Below are 26761 nucleotides of genomic sequence, written 5' to 3' on the forward strand. Positions count from 1 at the left end.
AGGAAGTCAGATCAGGTGTGTGATTACGGAGATACAGAGTAAGAGGAGGAGCTGCACTATATACCATCGCTGCGTGTGTATCTAGCCTCTGTACCTAATCTAGACAGGAGTCTGCTCATTGTAATGTCTGACACGGAGCATTTCCAGTAACAGGGATAGCTGGTAATATTCATTCTGTTCTCTCACTGTTACCTAAATGTATGCACAGGCGATGTTATATTACTGCACATCCCATGTCACCTCTAGTAATCCCACATGTTCTCTCTGTTACCTAAATGTATGCACAGGCGATGTTATATTACTGCACAGCCCATGTCACCTCTAGTAATCCCACATGATCTCTGTGTTACCTAAATGTATGCACAGGCGATGTTATATTACTGCACATCCCATGTAACCTCTAGTAATCCCACATGTTCTCTCTGTTACCTAAATGTATGCACAGGCGATGTTATATTACTGCACAGCCCATGTCACCTCTAGTAATCCCACATGATCTCTGTGTTACCTAAATGTATGCACAGGCGATGTTATATTACTACACAGCCCATGTCACCTCTAGTAATCCCACATGATCTCTCAGTGTTACCTAAATGTATGCACAGGTGATGTCATATTACTGCACAGCCCATGTCACCTCTAGTAATCCCACATGATCTCTGTGTTACCTAAATGTATGCACAGGCGATGTTATATTACTGCACAGCCCATGTCACCTCTAGTAATCCCACATGTTCTCTCAGTGTTACCTAAATGTATGCACAGGTGATGTCATATTACTGCACAGCCCATGTCACCTCTAGTAATCCCACATGATCTCAGTGTTACCTAAATGTATGCACAGGGGATGTTATATTACTGCACAGTCCATGTCACCTCTAGTAATCCCACATGATCTCTTAGTGTTACCTAAATGTATGCACAGGGGATGTTATATTACTGCACAGCCCATGTCACCTCTAGTAATCCCGCATGATCTCTCAGTGTTACCTAAATGTATGCACAGGTGATGTTATATTACTGCACAGTCCATGTCACCTCTAGTAATCCCACATGTTCTCTCAATGTTACCTAAATGTATGCATAGGGGATGTTATATTACTACACAGCACATGTCACCTCTAGTAATCCCACATGATCTCAGTGTTACCTAAATGTATGCACAGGTGATGTTATATCACTGCACAGCCCATGTCACCTCTGGTAATCCCACATGATCTCAGTGTTACCTAAATGTATGCACAGGTGATGTTATATCACTGCACAGCCCATGTCACCTCTGGTAATCCCACATGATCTCTCAGTGTTACCTAAATGTATGCACAGGCGATGTTATATTACTGCACAGCCCATGTCACCTCTAGTAATTCCACATGATCTCTGTGTTACCTAAATGTATGCACAGGCGATGTTATATTACTGCACAGCCCATGTCACCTCTAGTAATCCCACATGATCTCAGTGTTACCTAAATGTATGCACAGGCAATGCTATATCACTGCACAGGCCATGTCACCTCTAGTAATCCCACATGTTCTCGCAGTGTAACCTAAATGTATGCACAGGCGATGTTATATTACTGTACAGCCCATGTCACCTCTAGTAATCCCACATGTTCTCGCAGTGTTACCTAAATGTATGCACAGGCAATGTTATATTACTGCACAGCCCATGTCACCTCTAGTAATCCCACATGATCTCTTAGTGTTACCTAAATGTATGCACAGGTGATGTTATATTACTGCACAGCCCATGTCACCTCTAGTAATCCCACATGATCTCTGTGTTACCTAAATGTATGCACAGGTGATGTTATATTACTGCACAGCCCATGTCACCTCTAGTAATCCTGCATGATCTCTCAGTGCTACCTAAATGTATGCACAGGCGATGTTATATTACTGCACAGCCCATGTCACCTCTAGTAATCCCACATGATCTCTCAGTGTTACATAAATGTATGCACACTGTTATATTACTGCACAGCCCATGTCACCTCTAGTAATCCCACATGATCTCTCAGTGTTACCTAAATGTATGCACAATGTTATATTACTGCACAGCCCATGTCACCTCTGGTAATCCTACATGATCTCTCAGTGTTACCTAAATGTATGCACAGGCGATGTTATATTACTGCACAGCCCATGTCACCTCTAGTAATCCCACATGATCTGTGTTACCTAAATGTATGCACAGGCGATGTTATATTACTGCACAGCCCATATCACCTCTAGTAATCCCACATGATCTCTCTGTTACCTAAATGTATGCACAGGCGATGTTATATTACTGCACAGCCCATGTCACCTCTAGTAATCCCACATGATCTCTCAGTGTTACCTAAATGTATGCACAATGTTATATTACTGCACAGCCCATGTCACCTCTGGTAATCCCACATGATCTCTCAGTGTTACCTAAATGTATGCACAGGCGATGTTATGTCACTGCACAACCCATGTCACCTCTAGTAATCCCACATGATCTCTCAGTGTTACCTAAATGTATGCACAGGTGATGTTATATTACTGCACAGCCCATGTCACCTCTAGTAATCCCGCATGATCTCTCAGTGTTACCTAAATGTATGCACAGGGGATGTTATATCACTGCACAGCCCATGTCACCTCTAGTAATCCCGCATGATCTCTCAGTGTTACCTAAATGTAAGCACAGGCGATGTTATATCACTGCACAGCCCATGTCACCTCTAGTAATCCCGCATGATCTCTCAGTGTCACCTAAATGTAAGCACAGGCGATGTTCTATTACTGCACAGCCCATGTCACCTCTAGTAATCCCACATGATCTCTCAGTGTTACCTAAATGAATGCACAGGCAATGTTATATTACTGCACAGCCCATGTCACCTCTAGTAATCCCACATGATCTCTCAGTGTTACCTAAATGTATGCACAGGGGATGTTATATTACTGCACAGCCCATGTCACATCTAGTAATCCCACATGATCTCTCAGTGTTACCTAAATGTATGCACAGGTGATGTTATATTACTGCACAGCCCATGTCACCTCTAGTAATCCCACATGATCTCTCAGTGTTACCTAAATGTATGCACAGGTGATGTTATATTACTGCACAGCCCATGTCACCTCTAGTAATCCCACATGTTCTCTCAGTGTTACCTAAATGTATGCACAGGCGATGTTATATTACTGCACAGCCCATGTCACCTCTAGTAATCCCACATGATCTCTCAGTGCTACCTAAGTGTATGCACAGGCAATGTTATTTCTCCTGCAGGGTCCACAGGGTACCTTGGGATATGAGGTAGCGTCAGTGGATCGTCACCAACGATCAAAGTTTTCGGCCTCCCAGAATGCAATGGGCCAGTCCCCTATATCCCCGCCTCCTGGCTCAGGCAATTCTGTTTTTTATATTGGTGCGACAGGAGCCGGACCACGATCTTTGGGCTGCTGTTCTAGCAGCCGTAAGCTTTGTACCAGCCCGTCTTCAGTGGAAGCGAAGGCCAGGGCTTTACAGGAGGCCGTTCAGAAGTTGGTACAATCAGGAGTGATAGTACCGGTCCCACCTGCACAGCAGGGGCAAGGTTTCTATTCCAACCTGTTTCTAGTACAGAAACCGAATGGGTCATTCCGGCTCAATCTCAAAATCAGTGTTATCTCAGGTTTGCTATCCTCCGGCAACATTTTCAGTTTCAGGCCCTACCATTTGGACTGGCTACAGCTCCAAGAGTGTTCACCAGAATGATGGTGGTGATGGCAACTTATCTCCGTCGTCAGGGGGTAAGGATTTTCCCATACCTAGATGACCTATTAATCCTGGCTCAGTCCCAGGAAACTCTGCAACTGACAATTGCCTGATTACAAAGCCACGGCTGGCTCATAAATTGGGCAAAAGTCATCCTTGGTTCCGTCATAATGTATGACGCACTTGGGGGCTGTATTGGATTCCTGTCTTCAGAGGTTGGGTCTCCCTCTGAACAAAATATCCACAATACAGTCAAGGATTCGGGAGCTTTTACACAGTCGAAGGGTGTCCATTCACGCAGCGATGCTTGTGATGGGATCTATGGTATTGATTATTCAACATGGCGTAATATGCTCAATTCCACTTGAGGCTCCTTCTGCATCTGATTCCTTCCAAATGGAATGGGTTACATCAGACAATAAAAACTTTGGTCCTTCCTTTGGAAGTTTGGAGGTCATTAGCCTGGTGGCTACAGACGTTCCATCTGAACAAAGGGCGACCCTTTTGGATCTCGGATTGGGAGATTCTGACAACGGATGCCAGTCTTTTGGGCTGAGGAGCTGAGTCAGAAAAGGGTTGCTTTTAGGGGCAGTGGACCAAAGAAGAAAGTTGCCTGCCGATTAAATATATTGGAGCTTCGGGCCGTGTATCTGGCTCTCACTCAGGCGAAGGGCTTTCTTCAGGAAAAGCCAGTACAATTTGCTCGGAAAATGCGACGGCAGTAGCGTACATCAATCATCAAGGAGGAACGCGCAATCAAAAGGCAATGAAGGAGGTAAGTCGCACACTAAAGTGGGCAGAACTTCATCAACCGGCCTTGTCCGCAGTATTCATTCCGGGAGTCCTAAACTGGGAAGCAGATTTTCTCAGTCGACACACCATTCATTCAAACAAATGGGCTTTATACCCAGAAGTCTTCCAGAGCCTGGTAGACAAATGGGGGTTGCCAGAGATAGATCTCACGGCTTCTCGGCAGAACTTCAAGGTGCCCGCATACGGGGCAAGGAAGCCACATGGTCTTCCATCAATACATTAATTAGATACTACGCCTTTGATGCCTCTCAGGACACTGCATTCGGACGAAGGATTCTCCTGTCCAATCAAGAGCGTACCCTCCTCTAAATTTTTGCTTTGGGACATCCCAAGGTACCATGTGGACCTTGCAGGAGAAATATTGAGTTATGATAAACCTACCATTGATAACTCTATTTCTCCAAAGTCTATAGTTGTTAGGGTCTCCTGCCCTGTGCTGCCACGTCCTCATGGCAACCGGGAGACAAGTGCTAGCGGAGTAACCTGAGCGCAGCTGATACTCCGGTTCGGGTCTTTTGCTGTGCAGTGGTTACAGGCTTTGTGCACGGCAGGGGATCCGGTGCTGGTTTTTGTGCTCAGTCTGTGAGGTCTGAGTGGGGCGTGGACAGCACCTGCTATATAAAGCCTCTTCTCAGGTTAAGCAGATGCTGCTGAATCTTTGTTGGTTAGTCAGTTCCTGAAAGTTAGCCAGTACTGTGTAGCTTTGTGTTTGTTTGTTGCTTACTGCAAATAGGCCTTGGGATTTGGTACTACACTCTGCCAATCCAGACCTAGCAGTAAGACTGGAGTCAGTCGTTTAACTTGCTGGGGTTCTTTTGCTACTCTGTGAACTTAGCAAGTTTGCTGCTGTATTCTCAGACTTGCCTGCCTAAATCCTTTCTCACTGTGCAAGGTGTTCAGGTGTCAGATTAGTGGCAGTAAGCTGAACCAGTGCACTGCAAGTGAGGACTAGGATTGTGGAGACTCTCCTTGTGTCTATTATTCCATCTCTGACCAAGGAGTTTACTGCCTCACCCGTTGGTAACCCTTTAGAGTTTTGCTGTTGCCCTTAGCAACAGCATTTCGGGTTCTCTACGTATTAAAACACAACATCTCGCTTCTTTCCATCTGAGCATTCCTAATACTAGGTAGACACCCAGTTTCTTAGCCTCTGGGCTTCTCTGTTCACTTTGTGTTTATTTTTTTACCCTATCACCTTCTGTGTACGTAATGTCATATTCCCCAGTCTGTCTGTGAGTTCATTTGTTTTGCATCCCTCTCCGTTCAGACACCAGTACATTCCTGCAGGCACTGGTGTGCATTACATATTCAGCAGCCCAATACTCCTGTTGAAATTTTGTGGGAATATGGAGCATACCCCTCAAAATACTTTGCAACAGGTGGTCGATCAGGTGCAGGTCTTGACTCGACAATTTAATGATTTGTCCATTAAAATGCACACCTCCCAGGCCGCTGGCGGAGCTCCCGCAACAGCAGCACCCTCAGGGGTTAAGGAGCCGAAAGTAAATCTCCCGGATCGTTTTTCTGGAGATCGCTCGCAGTTCTTTTGTTTCAAGGAGAGCTGCAAGCTATATTTCCAGCTTAGGCCTCAGTCTTCTGGGTCGGAGATTCAGCGGGTGGGCATAGTGATTTCCTTGCTACAAGGAGACCCACAGGTCTGGGCATATGGGTTGCAGCCTGACTGTCCGTCGCTTAAAAGTGTTGATGCTTTTTTTACGGCACTGGGCATGTTGTATGATGACCCTGACAAGACGGCCTCAGCCGAGGCTCAGATTTCGATCCTTAAGCAAGGGCGAAGGCCAGTTGAGGTTTACTGTACGGAGTTTTTGGAGGTTGGCCCATGATACCCAGTGGAATGACCCAGCCCTGAGACACCAGTACCGAAGAGGTCTTTCTAACCAGATAAAAGACCAACTGGTACAATATCCCTTGCCTGATAGCTTGGATCAGCTCATGCAGTTATCCATCTGGGTGGATAGACGGCTGCAGATTGGGGCTACCCGCCTCTCCTCGCGTGAGAAGACGCGGAGGAGACAGCAGGGGTTGTGTTTGTACTGTGGGAATAAAGGTCATGTGGTAGTATCATGCCCAGAAAAGCCGGAAAACTTCAGGGCCTCAGGGTGATGGGAAATATCCTGTCAGGCCAGAAGTCAGAATTTCCCAAGAAGACTTTTATCATTCCGGTGACCTTGAAGATCCTCGGTCAAACTGTCAAGACTGAGGCCTTTGTGGACAGTGGGGCCGACGGGGTTTTATATGGACCGCCAATTCGCCCTGAAACACTCTGTTCCCTTAGTACCCTTGGCATCGGAAATTGAGATCTGTGGGTTAAACGGGGAACCATTATCCCAAGGTAAAATTACCTCTTGCACTAGCCAGATTTCTTTGTTTATTGGAGCCACACACTCTGAAAAATTGTCCTTTTTATGTGACTGTCTGTACTTTTGCTCCATTGGTGTTGGGGTTACCCTGGTTAAGGGCCCACAATCCTCAATTTGACTGGGTCTCTGGGGAGATTCTTAGTTGGGGTACTGATTGTTTCAGGAGTTGCTTGAGCCTTCCAGTCAGGCTTTCGCAGCTAAGTTTGCCAGGATTGCCAGGATGTTATGCAGATTTCTCTATCGTCCTAGTGGATGCTGGGGTTCCTGAAAGGACCATGGGGAATAGCGGCTCCGCAGGAGACAGGGCACAAAAAGTAAAGCTTTTCCAGATCAGGTGGTGTGCACTGGCTCCTCCCCCTATGACCCTCCTCCAGACTCCAGTTAGATTTTTGTGCCCGGCCGAGAAGGGTGCAATCTAGGTGGCTCTCCTAAAGAGCTGCTTAGAGAAAGTTTAGCTTAGGTTTTTTATTTTACAGTGAGTCCTGCTGGCAACAGGATCACTGCAACGAGGGACTGAGGGGAGAAGAAGTGAACTCACCTGCGTGCAGGATGGATTGGCTTCTTGGCTACTGGACATTAGCTCCAGAGGGACGATCACAGGTACAGCCTGGATGGTCACCGGAGCCGCGCCGCCGGCCCCCTTGCAGATGCTGAAGTTAGAAGAGGTCCAGAATCGGCGGCTGAAGACTCTGACAGTCTTCTAAAGGTAGCGCACAGCACTGCAGCTGTGCGCCATTTTCCTCTCAGCACACTTCACACGCTGTCACTGAGGGTGCAGGGCGCTGGGGGGGGGCGCCCTGGGAGGCAAATGTAAACCTATATACTGGCTAAAAATACCTCACATATAGCCCCCAGAGGCTATATGGAGATATTTAACCCCTGCCAAACTTCACTAAAGAGCGGGAGACGAGCCCGCCGTAAAAGGGGCGGGGCCTATCTCCTCAGCACACAGCGCCATTTTTTCTCTCACAGAAAGGCTGGAGAGAAGGCTCCCAGGCTCTCCCCTGCACTGCACTACAGAAACAGGGTTTAAACAGAGAGGGGGGGCACAAATTGGCGATATAAATATATATATAAAGATGCTATTAGGGAGAAACACTTATATAAGGTTGTCCCTATGTAATTATAGCGTTTTTTGGTGTGTGCTGGCAAACTCTCCCTCTGTCTCTCCAAAGGGCTAGTGGGGTCCTGTCCTCTGTCAGAGCATTCCAGGTGTGTGTGCTGTGTGTCGGTACGTGTGTGTCGACATGTATGAGGACGATGCTGGAGGAGGCGGAGAAATTGCCTGTAATGGTGATGTCACTCTCTAGGGAGTCGACACCGGAATGGATGGCTTATTTAGGGAATTACGTGAGAATGTCAACACGCTGCAAGGTCGGTTGACGACATGAGACGACCGACAAACAATTAGTAACGGTCCAGGCGTCTCAGAAACACCGTCAGGGTTTTTTTATAAAAAACGCCCATTTACCTCAGTCGGTCGACACAGACACAGACACGGACACTGAATCCAGTGTCGACGGTGAATAAACAAACGTATTCCTCATTAGGGCCACACGTTAAGGGCAATGAAGGAGCTGTTACATATTTCTGATACTACAAGTACCACAGAAAAGGGTATTATGTGGAAGTGAAAAAACTACCTGTAGTTTTTCCTGAATCAGATAAAATAAAATGAAGTGTGTGATGATGCGTGGGTTTACCCCGATAGCAAATATTGGCGTTATACCTTTTCCCGCCAGAAGTTAGGGCGCGTTGGGAAGCACCCATTAGGGTGGATAAGGCGCTCACACACTTATCAAGTGGCGTTACCGTCTCCAAATACGGCCGCCCTCAAGGAGCCAGCTGATAGGCAGCTGGAAAAATATCCTAAAAAGTATATACACACAGACGGTGGTTATACTGCGACCAGCGATCGCCATCAGCCTGGAGATGCAGTGCTGGGTTGGCTTGGTCGAATTCCCTGACTAAAAATATTTTATTGATATAGAGCATTTAATAGGATGCATTCTATATATATGTATGCGAGATGCACAGAGGGATATTTGCACTCTGGCATCAAGATAAGTGCGTTGTCCATATCTCCCAGAAGATGTCATGGACACGACAGTGGTCAGGTGATACAGATCCCATACGGCACATGGAAGTATTGCCGTATAAAGGGAAGGAGTTATTTGGGGTCGGTCCGTCGGACCTGGGGGCCACGGCCACAGCTGGGAAATCCAACCTTTTTACCCCAAGTTACATCTCAGCAGAAAAAGACACTGTCTTTTCAGCCTCAATCCTTCCGTTCCCATGTGGGCAAGCGGGCAAAAGGCCAGTCATATCTGCCCAGACATAGAGGAAAGGGAAGTAGACTGCAGCAGGCAGCCCCTTCCCAGGAAAAGAAGCCCTCCACCAGTGGGGGGGTAGTCTCAAGAGTCTCAGCGCGCAGTGGGATCACTCGCAAGTTGACCCCTAGATCATACAAGTATTATCCCAGGGGTACAGATTGGAGAGTCGAGACATTTTTTCCTCGCAGGTTCCTGAAGCCTGCTTTACCAACGGCTCCCTCCGACAAGGAGGCAGTATTGGGAAAAAATTCACAAGCTGTATTTCCAGCAGGTGATAATCAAAGTACCCCTCCTACAACAAGGAAAAGGGTATTAGTCCTCCACACTATATTGTGGTACTGAAGCCAGACGGCTTGGTGAGACATAGTCTAAATCTGAAATCTTTGAACACTTACATAAAAAGGTTCAAATCAAGATGGAGTCACTCAGAGCAGTGATAGAGAACCGGAAAAAAGGGGACTATATGGTGTCCCTGGACATCAAGGATTACCTCCATGTCCAAATTTGCCCTTCTCAACAAGGGTACCTCTGGTTCGTGATACAGAACTGTCAATATCAGTTTCAGACGCTGCCGTTGAATTATCCACGGCACCCCGGGCCTTTACCAAGGTAATGGCCGAAAAGATGATTCTTAAAAGAAGAAAGGCATCTAAATTATCCCTTACTTGGACGATATCCTGAAAGGGACAAGTTTCCAGAGAACAGTTGGAGGTCGGAAAAGAACTATCTAAAGTAGTTCTACGACAGCACGAGTGGATTCTAAATATTCCAAAAATCGCAGCTGTTTTCCGATGATACGTCTGCTGTTCCTAGGAATGATTCTGGGCATAGTCCAGAAAGAGGTATTTCTCCTGGAGGGGAAAGCCAGGGAGTTATCCGACCTAGTCAGAAACCTCCTAAATCCAGGCCAAGTATCAGTGCATCAATGCACAGGAGTCCTGGGAAAAATGGTGGCTTCTTACGAAGCGATTCCATTCGGCAGATCTCACGCAAAAACTTTTCAGGGGGATTTGCTGGACGAATGGTCCGGATCGCATCTTCAGATGCATCAGCGGATAACCCTGTCTCCAAGGACAAGGGTGTCTCTTCTGTGGGGGCTGCAGAGTGCTCATCTTCTAGAGGGCAGCACATTCAGCATTCAGGACTGTGTTCTGGTGACCACGGATGCCAGCCTGAGAGGCTGGGGAACAGTCACACAAGGAAGAAATTTCCAAGGAAGTGTGGTCAAGTCTGGAGATTTCTCTCCACATGAATATACTGGAGCTAAGGGCAATTTACGATGCTCTGAGCCTAGGAAGACCTCTGCTTCAAAGTCAACCGGTGCTGATCCAGTAGGACATCATCATGGCAGTCGCCCACGTAAACAGACGGGGCGGCACAAGAAGCAGGAGGGCAATGACAGCAAGGATTCTTCGCTGGGCGAAAGATCATGTGATAACACTGTCAGCAGTGTTCATTCCGGGAGTGGACAACTAGGAAGATTTCCTCAGCATAAATGAATTCCACCCGGAAAAGTGGGAACTTCATCTGGAAGTTTCCACATGTTTGTAAACCGTTGGGAAAGACCAAAGGTGGTTATGATGGCGTCCCACATGAAGCGCCAGGTCTAGAGACCCTCAGGCAATAGCTGGGACGCTCTGGTAACACCGTGGGTGTACCAGTCGGTGTATGTGTTCCCTCCTCTGCCTTTCATACCCAGTGTATGGAGAATGATAGGAAGGAGAGGAGTAAGAACTATACTCGGGGTTCCGGTTTGGGCCAAGAAGAACTTGGTACCCGGAACTTCAAGAGATACTAGAAAGGATCTTGATTCAGCAAGAATCATGTCTGTTCCATGACTTACCGCAGCTGCGTTGACGCCAGGGCGGGTGAACGCCGGATCCTAAGGGAAAAAGGCATTCCGGAAGAGGTCACCGCACAACATTATCACCGCTTAGGTGAAAATATGTTCCATGGTGTGAGGCCAGGAAGGCTCCACGGAAGAATTTCAACTAGGTTAATTCCTACATTTCCTGCAAGCAGGAGTGTATATGGGTCTCAAATTGGGGTCCATTAAGGTTCAAATTTCGACCGGTCGATTTTCTTCCAGAAAGAAATTGGCTTCAGTTCCTGAAGTCCAGAAGTTGTTAAGGGAGTACTGCATATACAACCCCTTTTTGATGTCTCCAGTGGCACTGGGCGATCTCAACGTAGTTTGGGATTCCTAAAATCACATTGTTTTAAACAACTCAAATCTGTGGATTTGATATATCTCACATGGAAAGTGACCATGCTGTTGGTCCTGGCCTCGGCCAGGCGAGTGTCAGAATTGGCGGCTTTATCTCACAAAGCCATATCTGATTGTCCATTCGGACAGAGCAAAGCTGTGGACTCGTCCCCAGTTTCTCCCTAAGGTGGTGTCAGCGTTTCACCTGAACCAGCTTATTGTGGTGCCTGCGGCTACTAGGGACTTGGAGGACTCCAAGTTGCTGGATGTTGTCAGGACCCTGAAAATATAGTTTCCAGGTCGGCTGGAGTCAGGAAATCTGACTTGCTGTTTATCCTGTATGCACCCAACAAGCTGGGTGCTCCTGCTTCTAAGCAGACTATTGCTCGTTGGATTTGTAGTACAATTCAGCTTGCACATTCTGTGGCAGGCTTGCCACAGCAAAAAATATGTAAATGCCCATTCCACAAGGAAGGTGGGCTCATCTTGGGCGGCTGCCCGAGGGGTCTCGGCATTACAACTCTGCCGAGCAGCTACGTGGTCGGGGGAGAACACGTTTGTAAAATTTTACAAATTTGATACCCTGGCAAAAGAGGACCTGGAGTTCTCTCATTCGGTGCTGCAGAGTCATCCGCACTCTCCCGCCCGTTTGGGAGCTTTGGTATAATCCCCATGGTCCTTTCAGGAACCCCAGCATCCACTAGGACGATAGAGAAAATAAGAATTTACTTACCGATAATTCTATTTCTCGGAGTCCGTAGTGGATGCTGGGCGCCCATCCCAAGTGCGGATTATTCTGCAATACTTGTACATAGTTATTGTTACAAAAATCGGGTTATTGTTGTAGGAAGCCGTCTTTCAGAGGCTCCTTTTGTTATCATACTGTTAACTGGGTTTAGATCACAAGTTGTACGGTGTGATTGGTGTGGCTGGTATGAGTCTTACCCGGGATTCAAAATCCTCCCTTATTGTGTACGCTCGTCCGGGCACAGTACCTAACTGGAGTCTGGAGGAGGGTCATAGGGGGAGGAGCCAGTGCACACCACCTGATCTGGAAAAGCTTTACTTTTTGTGCCCTGTCTCCTGCGGAGCCGCTATTCCCCATGGTCCTTTCAGGAACCCCAGCATCCACTACGGACTCCGAGAAATAGAATTATCGGTAAGTAAATTCTTATTTTTGCGGACGTGTTCTCCAAAAAAGTTGCAGAGGTACTACCTCCCCATCGCCCCTATGACTGTGCCATTGTTATGCACACCAGTGCCTGCAGGAATGTACTGGTGTTTGAACTGTTATGCAAAACAAATGGACTCACAGACAGACTGGGGAATATAACATAACGTACACAGAAGGTGATAGGGTAACAAAATACACACAAAGTGAACAGAGAAGCCCAGAGGCTAAGGAACTGGGTATCTCCCTTGTATTAGAAATGCTCAGATGGGAAAAGCAAGATGTTGTGTTTTAATACGTAGAGAACCCGAAATGCTGTTGCTAAGGGCAACAGCAAAACCCTAAAGGGTTACCAACGGGTGTGGCAGTAAACTCCTTGGTCAGAGATGGAATGATAGACACAAGGAGAGTCTCCACAATCCTAATTCTCACTTGCAGTGCACAGGTTCAGCTTACTGCCACTAAACTGACCCCTGACACCTAGCACAGAGAGACAGGTTTAGACAGGCAAGTCTTAGAATACAGCCGCAAACTTGCTAAGTTCACATAGTAGTAACAGAACCCCAGCAAGCTAAACGACTGACTCCAGTCTTACTGCTAGGTCTGGATTGGCAGAGTGTAATACCAAAACCCCAGGCCTATTTGCAGTAAGCAACAAACAAATACAAAGCTACACAGTACTGGTTAACTTTCAGGAACTGACTAACCAACAAAGATACAGCAGCATCTGCTTACCCTGAGAAGAGGCCTTATAAAGCAGGTGCTGTCCACGCCCCACTCAGACCTCACAGACTGTGAGCACAAAAACCAGCACCGGATCCCCTGCCGTGCACAGAGCCTATAACCACTGCACAGCAAAAGACCCGAACCGGAGTATCAGCTGCGCTCAGGTTACTCCGCTAGCACTTGTCTCCCGGTTGCCATGACGACGTGGCAGCACAGGGCAGGAGACCCTAACAGTACCCCCCCTCTGACGAGGGGTCAAAGAACCCCTACCACCGGGTTTATCGGGGAACTGCGAGAAGAAAGAGCGTATCAGTCTGGGGGCATGAAGATCACAACTGCGCACCCACGACCGCTCCTCCGGGCCATACCCCTTCCAGTGCACCAAAAATGACAGCCGACCCCGAACCACCTTGGAGTCAAGAATCCTTTCAACAACAAACTCCCTCTGGCCACGTATCAGAAGAGGGGAAGGTCTTCCACTGGAAGAAGGATTACTAATCGCCCGTTTTAAAAGGGAACAATGAAATGTTTTATTGATACCCAAAGAACGGGGCAGATCTAACTGAAATGCCACCGGATTGATAACCCTGGTGATCTTATAAGGGCCGATGAACCGGGGGCCTAACTTATGAGATGGCTGTCTCAACTTCAAATTCTTGGTAGACAACCAGACGAAGTCTCCTAATTTGAAGCTGCAGGGTCTTTTCCGCTTATCAAAAACCCTTTTGGTCACTAATGACACAGACACAAGGGCTTTCTTCACTTTCCGCCAAATACCTCTAAGGACCGAAACCACAGAGGAACCACCAGGCGTGGAGTCCAGGGGGTCAAAAGAATTGGCCTTAGGATGATGCCCATACACACAAAGGAAGGGAGAGATCCCTGTAGCAGAGTGAGCCGCGTTGTTATAGGCAAACTCCGCCATGGACAGATGAGCAACCCAGTCAGTCTGACACTTGGAGACATAACACCTGAGGAACTGCTCCAAGGACTGGTTCACCCTTTCAGTCTGCCCATTAGACTGCGGATGGTAGCCTGACGACAAGCTGACAGAAATCTGGAGATCGGAACAAAATGCCCTCCAGAATTTGGCCACAAACTGGGATCCGCGGTCAGAGACCACATCAAGTGGCAACCCGTGGAGATGCACAACATGCAGCATAAATAATTCAGACAGGCGTCTGGCCGATGGCAGCCCAACCAGTGGAACGAAGTGCGCCATCTTCGAAAACCTGTCAACGACAACCCAGATGGCAGTCATCCCCGAGGATTTGGGCAAGTCCACCACAAAATCCATTGAAATGTGGGTCCATGGCTTAGATGGGATAGAGAGTGGATGTAATGGGCCAACAGGAACCCCTCTAGGAGTCTTATTTCGGGCACAGATGTCACATGCCCGAACCCACTGATCCACATCCTTAGCCACCGAGGGCCACCACACCGCCCTAGATAGCAACTCCCGAGTTCTGGCAATACCCGGGTGACCTGCCGACTTCTTGGCATGGAATTCCAGGAACACTCGCTGTCTTAACCTAGGAGGCACAAACAAAAGACATACCGGGAGGTCTGGAGGAGCCTGCTCCTGTGCTCTAAGGACTAATGATAAGAGGTCCTGGGTAATGCCCACTTTAATACATGATGGGGAAACAATGGGCAACGGCTCCTCGGTGGTCTCCTGGATTGGAGCAAAACTCTGCGAGAGCGCATCAGCCTTGATGTTTTTTGACCCAGGGCGATATGTTATCAAAAAATTAAAGCGAGCAAAAAACAAAGCCCATCGTGCCTGCCTGGCATTGAGACGCTTCGCTGACTCTAAATATGCTAGATTCTTATGGTCAGTGAGAATTGAGACCACAAACTTAGCCCCCTCAAGCCAGTGTCTCCACTCCTCGAGTGCATCCTTAATAGCCAACAATTCCCGGTTACCCACGTCATAATTCATCTCGGCAGGCGAAAATTTACGGGAAAAGTAAGCACAGGGATGAAGGCGATTATCAGACACTCCCATCTGAGAAAGCACTGCCCCAATACCCATCTCAGAGGGATCCACCTCCACCACAAAAGGACGCTCTGGATCTGGGTGTCGCAGCACCTTGGCCGAAACAAATGCCCTTTTGAGACGGGCAAAAGCCGCTTTAGCCTCACAAGACCAGTGAGCAACATCCGCCCCTTTCTTAGTGAGTGCCACCAAGGGCGCCACTATAGACGAAAATCCAGCGATAAATCGTCTATAAAAATTTGCAAAGCCCAGGAAACGCTGAAGCGCCTTCAAACTAGTGGGCTGCACCCAATCCAGGACTGCCTGTACCTTGGAACCCTCCATTTGGAAACCTTCTGGGGAGATAATATATCCTAGAAATGCGATTTGCTGAACTTCAAATTCGCACTTCTCCAGCTTCGCCCCAAGCCGGTGGTCTCTGAGTTTCTGGAGGACTAAGCGTACATGCTTCCGATGTTCCTCCAGGGAATGGGAGAAGATTAGGATGTCATCTAAGTATACAACTAAGAATCTATCCAAATATTCCCTGAGCACATCATTCATGAAATCCTGGAAGACTGCCGGGGCATTACAGAGCCCAAAAGGCATCACCAAATATTCATAATGCCCTGAGTGGGTATTAAAGGCAGTCTTCCATTCATCCCCCTCTCTTATTCGGATTAGATTGTACGCACCGCGTAGGTCAATCTTAGAAAAAATGGTGGCAGTACGAAGCTGGTCAAACAAGACCGAAATGAGAGGCAGTGGGTATGAGTTTTTAATCGTGATACGGTTCAATTCCCTGAAGTCGATGCAGGGTCGCAACGAACCGTCCTTTTTACCCACGAAGAAGAACCCCGACCCAACTGGAGACTGTGAAGGTCTGATAAATCCCTTAGCCAAGTTCTCCTGAATGTACTCTGCCATAGCCTGAGTCTCAGGACGTGACAGGGAGTACAACCTGCTCTTGGGAAGCTTAGCATTTGGCAACAAATCAATGGCACAGTCATAGGGGCGATGGGGAGGTAGTACCTCTGCAACTTTTTTGGAGAACACGTCCGCAAAATCTGCATAAAACCCTGGCAATCCTGGCAAACTTAGCTGCGAGAGCCTGACTGGAAGGCTCAAGCAACTCCTGAAACAATCAGTACCCCAACTAAGAATCTCCCCAGAGACCCAGTCAAATTGAGGATTGTGGGCCCTTAACCAGGGTAACCCCAACACCAATGGGGCAAAAGTACAGACAGTCACATAAAAGGACAATTTTTCAGAGTGTGTGGCTCCAATAAACAAAGAAATCTGGCTAGTGCAAGAGGTAATTTTACCTTGGGATAATGGTTCCCCGTTTAACCCACAAATCTCAATTTCCGATGCCAAGGGTACTAAGGGAACAGAGTGTTTCAGGGCGAATTGGCGGTCCATAAAAACCCCGTTGGCCCCACTGTCCACAAAGGCCTCAGTCTTGACAGTTTGACCGAGGATCTTCAAGGTCACCGGAATGATAAAAGTCTTCTTGGGAAATTCTGACTTCTGGCCTGACAGGATATTTCCCATCACCCTCAGGCCCTGAAGTTTTCCGGCTTTTCTGGGCATGATACTACCACATGACCTTTATTCCCACAGTACAAACACAACCCCTGCTGTCTCCTCCGCGTCTTCTCACGCGAGGAGAGGCGGGTAGCCCCAATCTGCATAGGCTCCTCGGAAAATTCCTCAGAGTCTGAGGTTCCCTTAGGAAGGAAGGAAATCTCAGTCTCCCTTTCAAGCCTACGCTCTCTCAGCCGTCTATCCACCCGGATGGATAACTGCATGAGCTGATCCAAGCTATCAGGCAAGGGATATTGTACCAGTTGGTCCTTTATCTGGTTAAAAGACCTCTTCGGTACTGGTGTCTCAGGGCTGGGTCATTCCACTGGGTATCATGGGCCAACCTCTGAAACTCCGTACAGTAAACCTCAACTGGCCTTCGCCCTTGCTTAAGGATCGAAATCTGAGCCTCGGCTGAGGCCGTCTTGTCAGGGTCATCATACAACATGCCCAGTGCCGTAAAAAAAGCATCAACACTTTTAAGCGACGGACAGTCAGGCTGCAACCCATATGCCCAGACCTGTGGGTCTCCTTGTAGCAAGGAAATCACTATGCCCACCCGCTGAATCTCCGACCCAGAAGACTGAGGCCTAAGCCGGAAGTATAGCTTGCAGCTCTCCTTGAAACAAAAGAACTGCGAGCGATCTCCAGAAAAACAATCCGGGAGATTTACTTTCGGCTCCTTAACCCCTGCAGGTGCTGCTGCTGCGGGAGCTCCGCCAGCAGCCTGGGAGCTGTGCATTTTAATGGACAAATCATTAAATTGTCGAGTCAGGACCTGCACCTGATCGACCACCTGTTGCAACGTATTTTGAGGGGTATGCTCCATATTCCCACAAAATTTCAACAGGAGTATTAGGCTGATGAATATGTTATGCACACCAGTGCCTGCAGGAATGTACTGGTGTTTGAACTGTTATGCAAAACAAATGGACTCACAGACAGACTGGGGAATATGACATAACGTACACAGAAGGTGATAGGGTAACAAAATACACACAAAGTGAACAGAGAAGCCCAGAGGCTAAGGAACTGGGTATCTCCCTTGTATTAGAAATGCTCAGATGGGAAAAGCAAGATGTTGTGTTTTAATACGTAGAGAACCCGAAATGCTGTTGCTAAGGGCAACAGCAAAACCCTAAAGGGTTACCAACGGGTGTGGCAGTAAACTCCTTGGTCAGAGATGGAATGATAGACACAAGGAGAGTCTCCACAATCCTAATTCTCACTTGCAGTGCACAGGTTCAGCTTACTGCCACTAAACTGACCCCTGACACCTAGCACAGTGAGACAGGATTAGACAGGCAAGTCTTAGAATACAGCCGCAAACTTGCTAAGTTCACAGAGTAGTAACAGAACCCCAGCAAGCTAAACAACTGACTCCAGTCTTACTGCTAGGTCTGGATTGGCAGAGTGTAATACCAAAACCCCAGGCCTATTTGCAGTAAGCAACAAACAAATACAAAGCTACACAGTACTGGCTAACTTTCAGGAACTGACTAACCAACAAAGATTCAGCAGCATCTGCTTAACCTGAGAAGAGGCTTTATATATCAGGTGCTGTCCACGCCCCACTCAGACCTCACAGACTGTGAGGACAAAAACCAGCACCGGATCCCCTGCCGTGCACAAAGCCTGTAACCACTGCACAGCAAAAGACCCGAACCGGAGTATCAGCTGCGCTCAGGTTACTCCGCTAGCACTTGTCTCCCGGTTGCCATGACGACGTGGCAGCACAGGGCAGGAGACCCTAACAGCCATTGATTTGTTGCCTAATGCTAAGCTTCCCAAGAGCAGGTTGTACTCCCTGTCACGTCCTGAGACTCAGGCTATGGCAGAGTACATTCAGGAGAACTTGGCTAAGGGATTTATCAGACCTTCACAGTCTCCAGTTGGGTCGGGGTTCTTCTTCGTGGGTAAAAAGGACGGTTCGTTGCGACCCTGCATCGACTTCAGGGAATTGAACCGTATCACGATTAAAAACTCATACCCACTGCCTCTCATTTCAGTCTTGTTTGACCAGCTTCGTACTGCCACCATTTTTTCTAAGATTGACCTACGCGGTGCGTACAATCTAATCCGAATAAGAGAGGGGGATGAATGGAAGACTGCCTTTAATACCCACTCAGGGCATTATGAATATTTGGTGATGCCTTTTGGGCTCTGTAATGCCCCGGCAGTCTTCCAGGATTTCATGAACGATTTGCTCAGGGAATATTTGGATAGATTCTTAGTTGTATACTTAGATGACATCCTAATCTTCTCCCATTCCCTGGAGGAACATCGGAAGCATGTACGCTTAGTCCTCCAGAAACTCAGGGACCACCGGCTTGGGGCGAAGCTGGAGAAGTGCGAATTTGAAGTTCAGCAAATCGCATTTCTAGGATATATTCTCTCCCCAGAAGGTTTTCAAATGGAGGGTTCCAAGGTACAGGCAGTCCTGGATTGGGTGCAGCCCACTAGTTTGAAGGCGCTTCAGCGTTTCCTGGGCTTTGCGAATTTTTATAGACGATTTATCGCTGGATTTTCGTCTATAGTGGCGCCCTTGGTGGCACTCACTAAGAAAGGGGCGGATGTTGCTCACTGGTCTTGTGAGGCCAAAGCGGCTTTTGCCCGTCTCAAAAGGGCATTTGTCTCGGCCAAGGTGCTGCGACACCCAGATCCAGAGCGTCCTTTTGTGGTGGAGGTGGGTATTGGGGCAGTGCTCTCTCAGATGGGAGTGTCTGATAATCGCCTTCATCCCTGTGCTTACTTTTCCCGTAAATTTTCGCCTGCAGAGATGAATTATGACGTGGGTAACCGGGAATTGTTGGCTATTAAGGATGCACTCGAGGAGTGGAGACACTGGCTTGAGGGGGCTAAGTTTGTGGTCTCAATTCTCACCGACCATAAGAATTTGGCATATTTAGAGTCAGCGAAGCGTCTCAATGCCAGGCAGGCACGATGGGCTTTGTTTTTTGCTCGCTTTAATTTTTTTATAACATATCGCCCTGGGTCAAAAAACATCAAGGCTGATGCGCTCTCGCGGAGTTTTGCTCCAATCCAGGAGACCACCGAGGAGCCATTGCCCATTGTGTCCCCATCATGTATTAAAGTGGGCATTACCCAGGACCTCTTGTCATTAGTCCTTAGAGCACAGGAGCAGGCTCCTCCAGACCTTCCGGTAGGTCTTTTGTTTGTGCCTCCTAGGTTAAGACAGCGAGTGTTCCTGGAATTCCATGCCAAGAAGTCGGCAGGTCACCCGGGTATTGCCAGAAACCGGGAGTTGCTCTCTAGGGCGGTGTGGTGGCCCTCGGTGGCTAAGGATGTGGATCAGTGGGTTCGGGCATGTGACATCTGTGCCCGAAATAAGACTCCTACAGGGTTTCCTGTTGGCCCATTCCATCTAAGCCATGGACCCACATTTCAATGGATTTTGTGGTGGACTTTTCCAAATCCTCGGGGATGACAGCCATCTGGGTTGTCGTTGACAGGTTTTCGAAGATGGCGCACTTCGTTCCACTGGTTAGGCTGTCATCGGCCAGACGCCTGTCTGAATTATTTATGCTGCATGTTGTGTGCCTCCACGGGTTGCCACTTGATGTGATCTCTGACCGTGGATCCCAGTTTGTGGCCAAATTCTGGAGGGCATTTTGTTCCGATCTCCAGGTTTCTGTCAGCTTGTCGTCAGGCTACCATCCGCAGTCTAATGGGCAGACTGAAAGGGTGAACCAGTCCTTGGAGCAGTTCCTCAGGTGTTATGTCTCCAAGTGTCATACTGACTGGGTTGCTCATCTGTCCATGGCGGAGTTTGCCTATAACAACGCGGCTCACTCTGCTACAGGGATCTCTCCCTTCCTTTGTGTGTATGGGCATCATCCTAAGGCCAATTCTTTTGACCCCCTGGACTCCACGCCTGGTGGTTCCTCTGTGGTTTCGGTCCTTAGGGGTATTTGGAGGAAAGTGAAGAAAGCCCTTGTGTCTGTGTCATTAGTGACCAAAAGGGTTTTTGATAAGTGGAAAAGACCCTGCAGCTTCAAATTAGGAGACTTCTTCGTCTGGTTGTCTACCAAGAATTTGAAGTTGAGACAGCCATCTCATAAGTTAGGCCCCCGGTTCTTCGGCCCTTATAAGATCACTAGGGTTATCAATCCGGTGGCATTTCAGTTAGATCTGCCCCGTTCTTTGGGTATCAATAAAACATTTCATTGTTCCCTTTTAAAATGGGCGATTAGTAATCCTTCCAGTGGAAGACCTTCCCCTCTTCTGATACGTGGCCAGAGGGAGTTTGTTGTTGAAAGGATTCTTGACTCCAAGATGGTTCGGGGTCGGCTGTCATTTTTGGTGCACTGGAAGGGGTATGGCCCGGAGGAGAGGTCGTGGGTGCGCAGTTGTGATCTTCATGCCCCCAGACTGATACGCTCTTTCTTCTCGCAGTTCCCCGATGAACCCGGTGGTAGGGGTTCTTTGACCCCTCGTCAGAGGGGGGGTACTGTTAGGGTCTCCTGCCCTGTGCTGCCACGTCGTCATGGCAACCGGGAGACAAGTGCTAGCGGAGTAACCTGAGCGCAGCTGATACTCCGGTTCGGGTCTTTTGCTGTGCAGTGGTTACAGGCTTTGTGCATGGCAGGGGATCCGGTGCTGGTTTTTGTCCTCACAGTCTGTGAGGTCTGAGTGGGGCGTGGACAGCACCTGCTATATAAAGCCTCTTCTCAGGTTAAGCAGATGCTGCTGAATCTTTGTTGGTTAGTCAGTTCCTGAAAGTTAGCCAGTACTGTGTAGCTTTGTATTTGTTTGTTGCTTACTGCAAATAGGCCTTGGGATTTGGTACTACACTCTGCCAATCCAGACCTAGCAGTAAGACTGGAGTCAGTCGTTTAACTTGCTGGGGTTCTTTTGCTACTCTGTGAACTTAGCAAGTTTGCGGCTGTATTCTCAGACTTGCCTGCCAAAATCCTTTCTCACTGTGCAACGTGTTCAGGTGTCAGTTTAGTGGCAGTAAGCTGAACCAGTGCACTGCAAGTGAGGACTAGGATTGTGGAGACTCTCCTTGTGTCTATTATTCCATCTCTGACCAAGGAGTTTACTGCCACACCCGTTGGTAACCCTTTAGGGTTTTGCTATTGCCCTTAGCAACAGCATTTCGGGTTCTCTACGTATTAAAACACAACATCTCGCTTCTTTCCATCTGAGCATTCCTAATACTAGGGAGACACCCAGTTTCATAGCCTCTGGGCTTCTCTGTTCACTTTGTGTTTATTTTGTTACCCTATCACCTTCTGTGTACGTAATGTCATATTCCCCAGTCTGTCTGTGAGTTCATTTGTTTTGCATCCCTCTCCGTTCAGACACCAGTACATTCCTGCAGGCACTGGTGTGCATAACAATAGTGTCCACAGGGATCCCACCCTGATACACCTGATTTGAGGATGCTTACACTTACTAACCCCTTCCTTTTTGTTTGGAAGTGTGTATGTGTGTTGTTCTTGCCTGATTAGGGCTCTCTATGATGCTCCTGCTTTGAGCTTTGGAAAATAACTGAATTGCCTGAGCCAGGAGGCGGGGATATAGGGGACTGGCCTGTTGCATTCTGGGTGGCTGAAAGCTTTGATCGTTGGTGCCAATCCGCTGACATATCACAAGGTACCCTGTAGACACTGTGGACTTCGGAGAAATAGTTATCAAGGGTAGGTCTACCATAACTCAATATATTACTGCACAGCCCATGTCACCTCTAGTAATCCCACATGACCTCAGTGTTACCTAAATGTATGCACAGGCGATGTTATATTACTGCACAGCCCATGTCACCTCTGGTAATCCCACATGATCTCTCAGTGTAGGTTACACTCCAGTCCAAGCTTCCTAGTATTTTTAATGAAACAGAAAAGCAATGATTGAAATATAGTATGGGTTACAATGTCATTTATAGAATTATATATTGAACCATGTAACATCCTGGGTCTTGTCTACTCATTTTATAGTAAGTTGCCATTTTTTATCATAATCTTTACAAGATTAAAATTGTTACAGGAAAATTAATATTTCCATAATGTATTTTAATTCCAGCAGATGGACACAAAAGCAGGAACATCTCAGAAGGACATTTAATGTTATCCCCGGATTGTGAAATAAAAGATGATGACAGTAGACAGGATTCTCCAGGAGATAACCCCATTACCCCAATTGTACATCTATCTCTATCAGCTGATCCCCCTGATCCTGGGGAATGTTCTCCTGATCACTCTGATATTGGTGCATCTGATGCAGCTCTGAGAGTAGACACAGTGTTTTCCTGTTCTGTAGATGCTAAATGTTTTACACAGAACACAAAGCTTATTACCCATCAGCCAGCTAAGGCAGGTAAGAGGCCATTTCCATGTTCTGTGTGTGGGAAATGTTTTACACTGAAATCATATCTTGTTCGACATGAAAGAAGTCACACAGCTGAGGGGAGCTTTTCATGCTCTGAGTGTGGGAAATGTTTCACACACAAATCAGTTCTTGTTACACATCAGAGAAGGCACACAGGTGAGAAACCATTTCCATGTTCTGAGTGTGGGAAATGTTTTACACTGAAATCAAATCTTGTTAAACATCAGAGAATTCACACAGGTGAAAAACCATTTCCATGTTCTGAGTGTGGGAAATGTTTTGCACAGAAATCAGATCTTGTTAAACATCAGAGAATTCACACAGGTGACAAACCATTTCCATGTTCTGAGTGTGGGAAATGTTTTGCACAGAAATCAGATCTTGCTATACATCAGAGAAGTCACACAGGTGAGAAGCCCTTTGCATGTTCTGAGTGTGGAAAATGTTTTGCACAGAAATCACATCTTATTACACATCAGAGAATTCATACAGGTGAGAAGCCCTTTGCATGCTCTGAGTGTGAAAAATGTTTTGCTCGGCAATCACATCTCATTAGTCATCAGAGAAGTCACAGGTGAGGCCATTTGCATGTTCCGAGTGAGAAATAAATCATCTCTTGTTGCACACAGTAGTCATCACACAGTTGAGGAACCATTTATATCTTCTGGAGTAGACTCATCTTCACCATTTCCCTGCATTGTTCCTTCAGGTGCTATCCTATGTCCTATGTTTTGTTTTTTGGTTCATAAAATCTTTATTGAAGCATGAACATAAACTATTGAGGTATCTCGTTCCCTTTCCGTTGGGCACCAGATTGGTTAGTGTATTTGGTACTCCGATTTCCAGGGGATATATCCATCCACTCTTTATTTGGTTAGTTTCACTTATTTTATTAATCAAATGTTGACTGATTTTGATAAATGGCATCATTTTCCGTTATCATATATCGGCCGTTGATGGTCTCTTTTCCCAGACTTCTTTACCCAATCCAGATGTTGCCTTTCCTTCTGACTGACCGTGATGTTACACATAGTAATAGGGCTATAACCAAATTAATATGGGCTGGTAAACGCCCCAGGATATCACTGTATAAATTGCAGCAGCCGTTGTTGCTGGAAGGCATTAACTTCCCGAATGTTCAGGATTATACCCTGGCATCTGACCTACGATATGCACTGGATTGGGTAAGGAGTGTGGACAATTATTATTCTCTTGATCAAGCGTTTCTTTCCGGTGTTACTGTGGATGCCTTATTACTTTTACCGATAACTTCTTTTCCATTAGAACTATGCGATAATCCATTACTCTATACCCCATATTTGGGCTGGCATCTTTTACGTAGGAGACTTTGCTTGTCTTGTACCAAGATATTATTTTTACCTTTTAGTTGATATTCGAGACTTACATAATGGGAGTGCGGACATTATTTTTAATACTTGACACCTCCACGGACTCCGCTCTGTGCATCAATTTCTGGAGGACGACCAATCCTCTATCCTTACTCTGACCAAGCTCACACAATTATACTCTAATGCTGCAATTCCATTGTTCGCATACTTTCAAGCCCGCAGCTATATTGTGAAATGAATGTCGGAGCTTTCCCTAATTGATAGGACTAACTCTTTTAATGCTTTAGTATTGGGACGTAAAGGGGGTCTGCTCCCCACTTCTATGCTTTATGATCCGATTAGGAAAAACCTAGACCTGTCGGCGGCTACTACTGGTACAGTTAAGTGGTTGGATTCCGTTCCTGAGCTTTCTTTGCAGGCTATAGTTAAGCTTTCTCTAACGTCCTAGTGGATGCTGGGGACTCCGTAAGGACCATGGGGAATAGACGGGCTCCGCAGGAGACTGGGCACTCTATAGAAAGATTAGGTACTACCCGGTGTGCACTGGCTCCTCCCTCTATGCCCCTCCTCCAGACCTCAGTTAGAATCTGTGCCCGGCCAGAGCTGGGTGCTCCTAGTGGGCTCTCCAAAAGAATGTATTTGTTAGGTTTTTTATTTTCAGTGGGCTTCTGCTGGCAACGGACTCACTGCAACGTGGGACTGAGGGGAGAGAAGCGAACCTACCTAACTGCAGCTAGGTTGCGCTTCTTAGGCTACTGGACACCATTAGCTCCAGAGGGATCGAACACAGGTACCATACCTCGATCATCCGTTCCCGGAGCCGCGCCACCGTCCCCCTCGCAGAGCCAGAAGTACAGAAGACCAGGAGAAGACAGAAGACATTGAAATCGGCGGCATGAAGACTCCGTCTTCACTGTAAGGTAGTGCAGAGCACCGCATTTATATACCTTTGGGCAAATTATAAACATATATACAGTCACAGACTGTATATATGTGAAAACCCCACCATTTTTTTCACATGAGAGCGGGACAGAAGCCCGCCGCTGAGGGGGCGGAGCTTCTTCCTCAGCACTAACCAGTGCCATTGTTTCTTCACAGCTCCGCTGGAAGCAGCTCCCCAGGCTCTCCCCTGCAGTATCCAAGGTACAACAAGGGCAAAAGAGAGGGGGGAGCACATAAATTTAGGCGCAAAAGACATTATTATTGTGATATCAGCAGCTACTGGGTGGACACTTCTTATAGTGTAATCCCTGGGATATATAGTACTGTGGTGTGTGCTGGCATACTCTCTCTCTGTCTCCCCAAAAGCCTTTGTGGGGTCCTGTCCTTAGTCAGAGCATTGTGTCTGCGGTGTGTCGGTACGTCAGTGTCGACATGTTTGATGAGGAAGGGTACGTGGAGGCGGAGCAAGTGCATATGGATGGGGTGTCGCCGACGACGGAGCCGACACCTGACTGGATGGATATGTGGAAGGTGTTGAATGAGAATGTAAACTCCTTGCATAAAAGGTTAGACAAAGCTGAAGCATTGGGACAGTCAGGGTCTCAGCCAGTGTCTGATCCCGCAGATCAGGGGCCGTCAGGGGCTCAAAAGCGTCCACTATCCCAGTTAGTCGACACAGATGTCGACACGGAGTCGGACTCCAGTGTCGACGAGAATGAGGCTAGATTACAGCCTAAAATGAGTAAGGCTATCCGCTAAATATAGCGATGAAGGATGTATTACATATTACTGAGGAAACCCCTGTCCCTGACAAGAGGGTTCATATGTATGGGGAGAAAAAGCAAGAGGTGACTTTTCCCTCGTCACATGAATTTAATTAATTATGTGAGAAGGCCTGGGAATCTCCTGAAAGGAAGGTAGTCATATCCAAGAGATTGTTAATGGCGTATCCCTTCCCGCCAAAAGACAGGTTACGCTGGGAGTCGTCTCCCAGGGTGGACAAGGCGTTAACGCGCTTGTCTAAGAAGGTGGCCCTGCCATCTCAGGATACGGCCGCCCTAAAGGATCCTGCGGATAGGAAGCAGGAAGGTATCCTGAAATCTGTCTATACACATTCGGGTACCCTCCTGAGGCCAGCTATTGCTTCGGCATGGATGTGTAGCGCAGTGGCGGCATGGACAGATAC

At 47.4% G+C, this 26761-nt stretch overlaps 2 protein-coding genes across 2 annotated transcripts in view; one reads left to right on the forward strand and one right to left on the reverse strand.

The window, feature by feature from the left end:
• The window catches only part of LOC134983637 (oocyte zinc finger protein XlCOF7.1-like), a 28140-nt gene extending 4209 nt beyond the window's left edge, over nucleotides 1–23931 (forward strand). The window contains exon 4 of the mRNA XM_063949320.1: nucleotides 22979–23931. Within this exon, the coding sequence (XP_063805390.1) occupies nucleotides 22979–23862 (884 nt within the window). The 3' untranslated portion in view covers nucleotides 23863–23931. The remainder of the gene's footprint in view (nucleotides 1–22978) is intronic.
• Nucleotides 1–26761, reverse strand: part of LOC134983641 (zinc finger protein 665-like) — a 201967-nt gene that overhangs the window by 52866 nt on the left and 122340 nt on the right. The gene's annotated exons all lie outside the window — the stretch shown is intronic.

The sequence above is a fragment of the Pseudophryne corroboree genome, assembly GCF_028390025.1.
Source record: "Pseudophryne corroboree isolate aPseCor3 chromosome 3 unlocalized genomic scaffold, aPseCor3.hap2 SUPER_3_unloc_2, whole genome shotgun sequence".
Taxonomy (NCBI): domain Eukaryota; kingdom Metazoa; phylum Chordata; class Amphibia; order Anura; family Myobatrachidae; genus Pseudophryne; species Pseudophryne corroboree.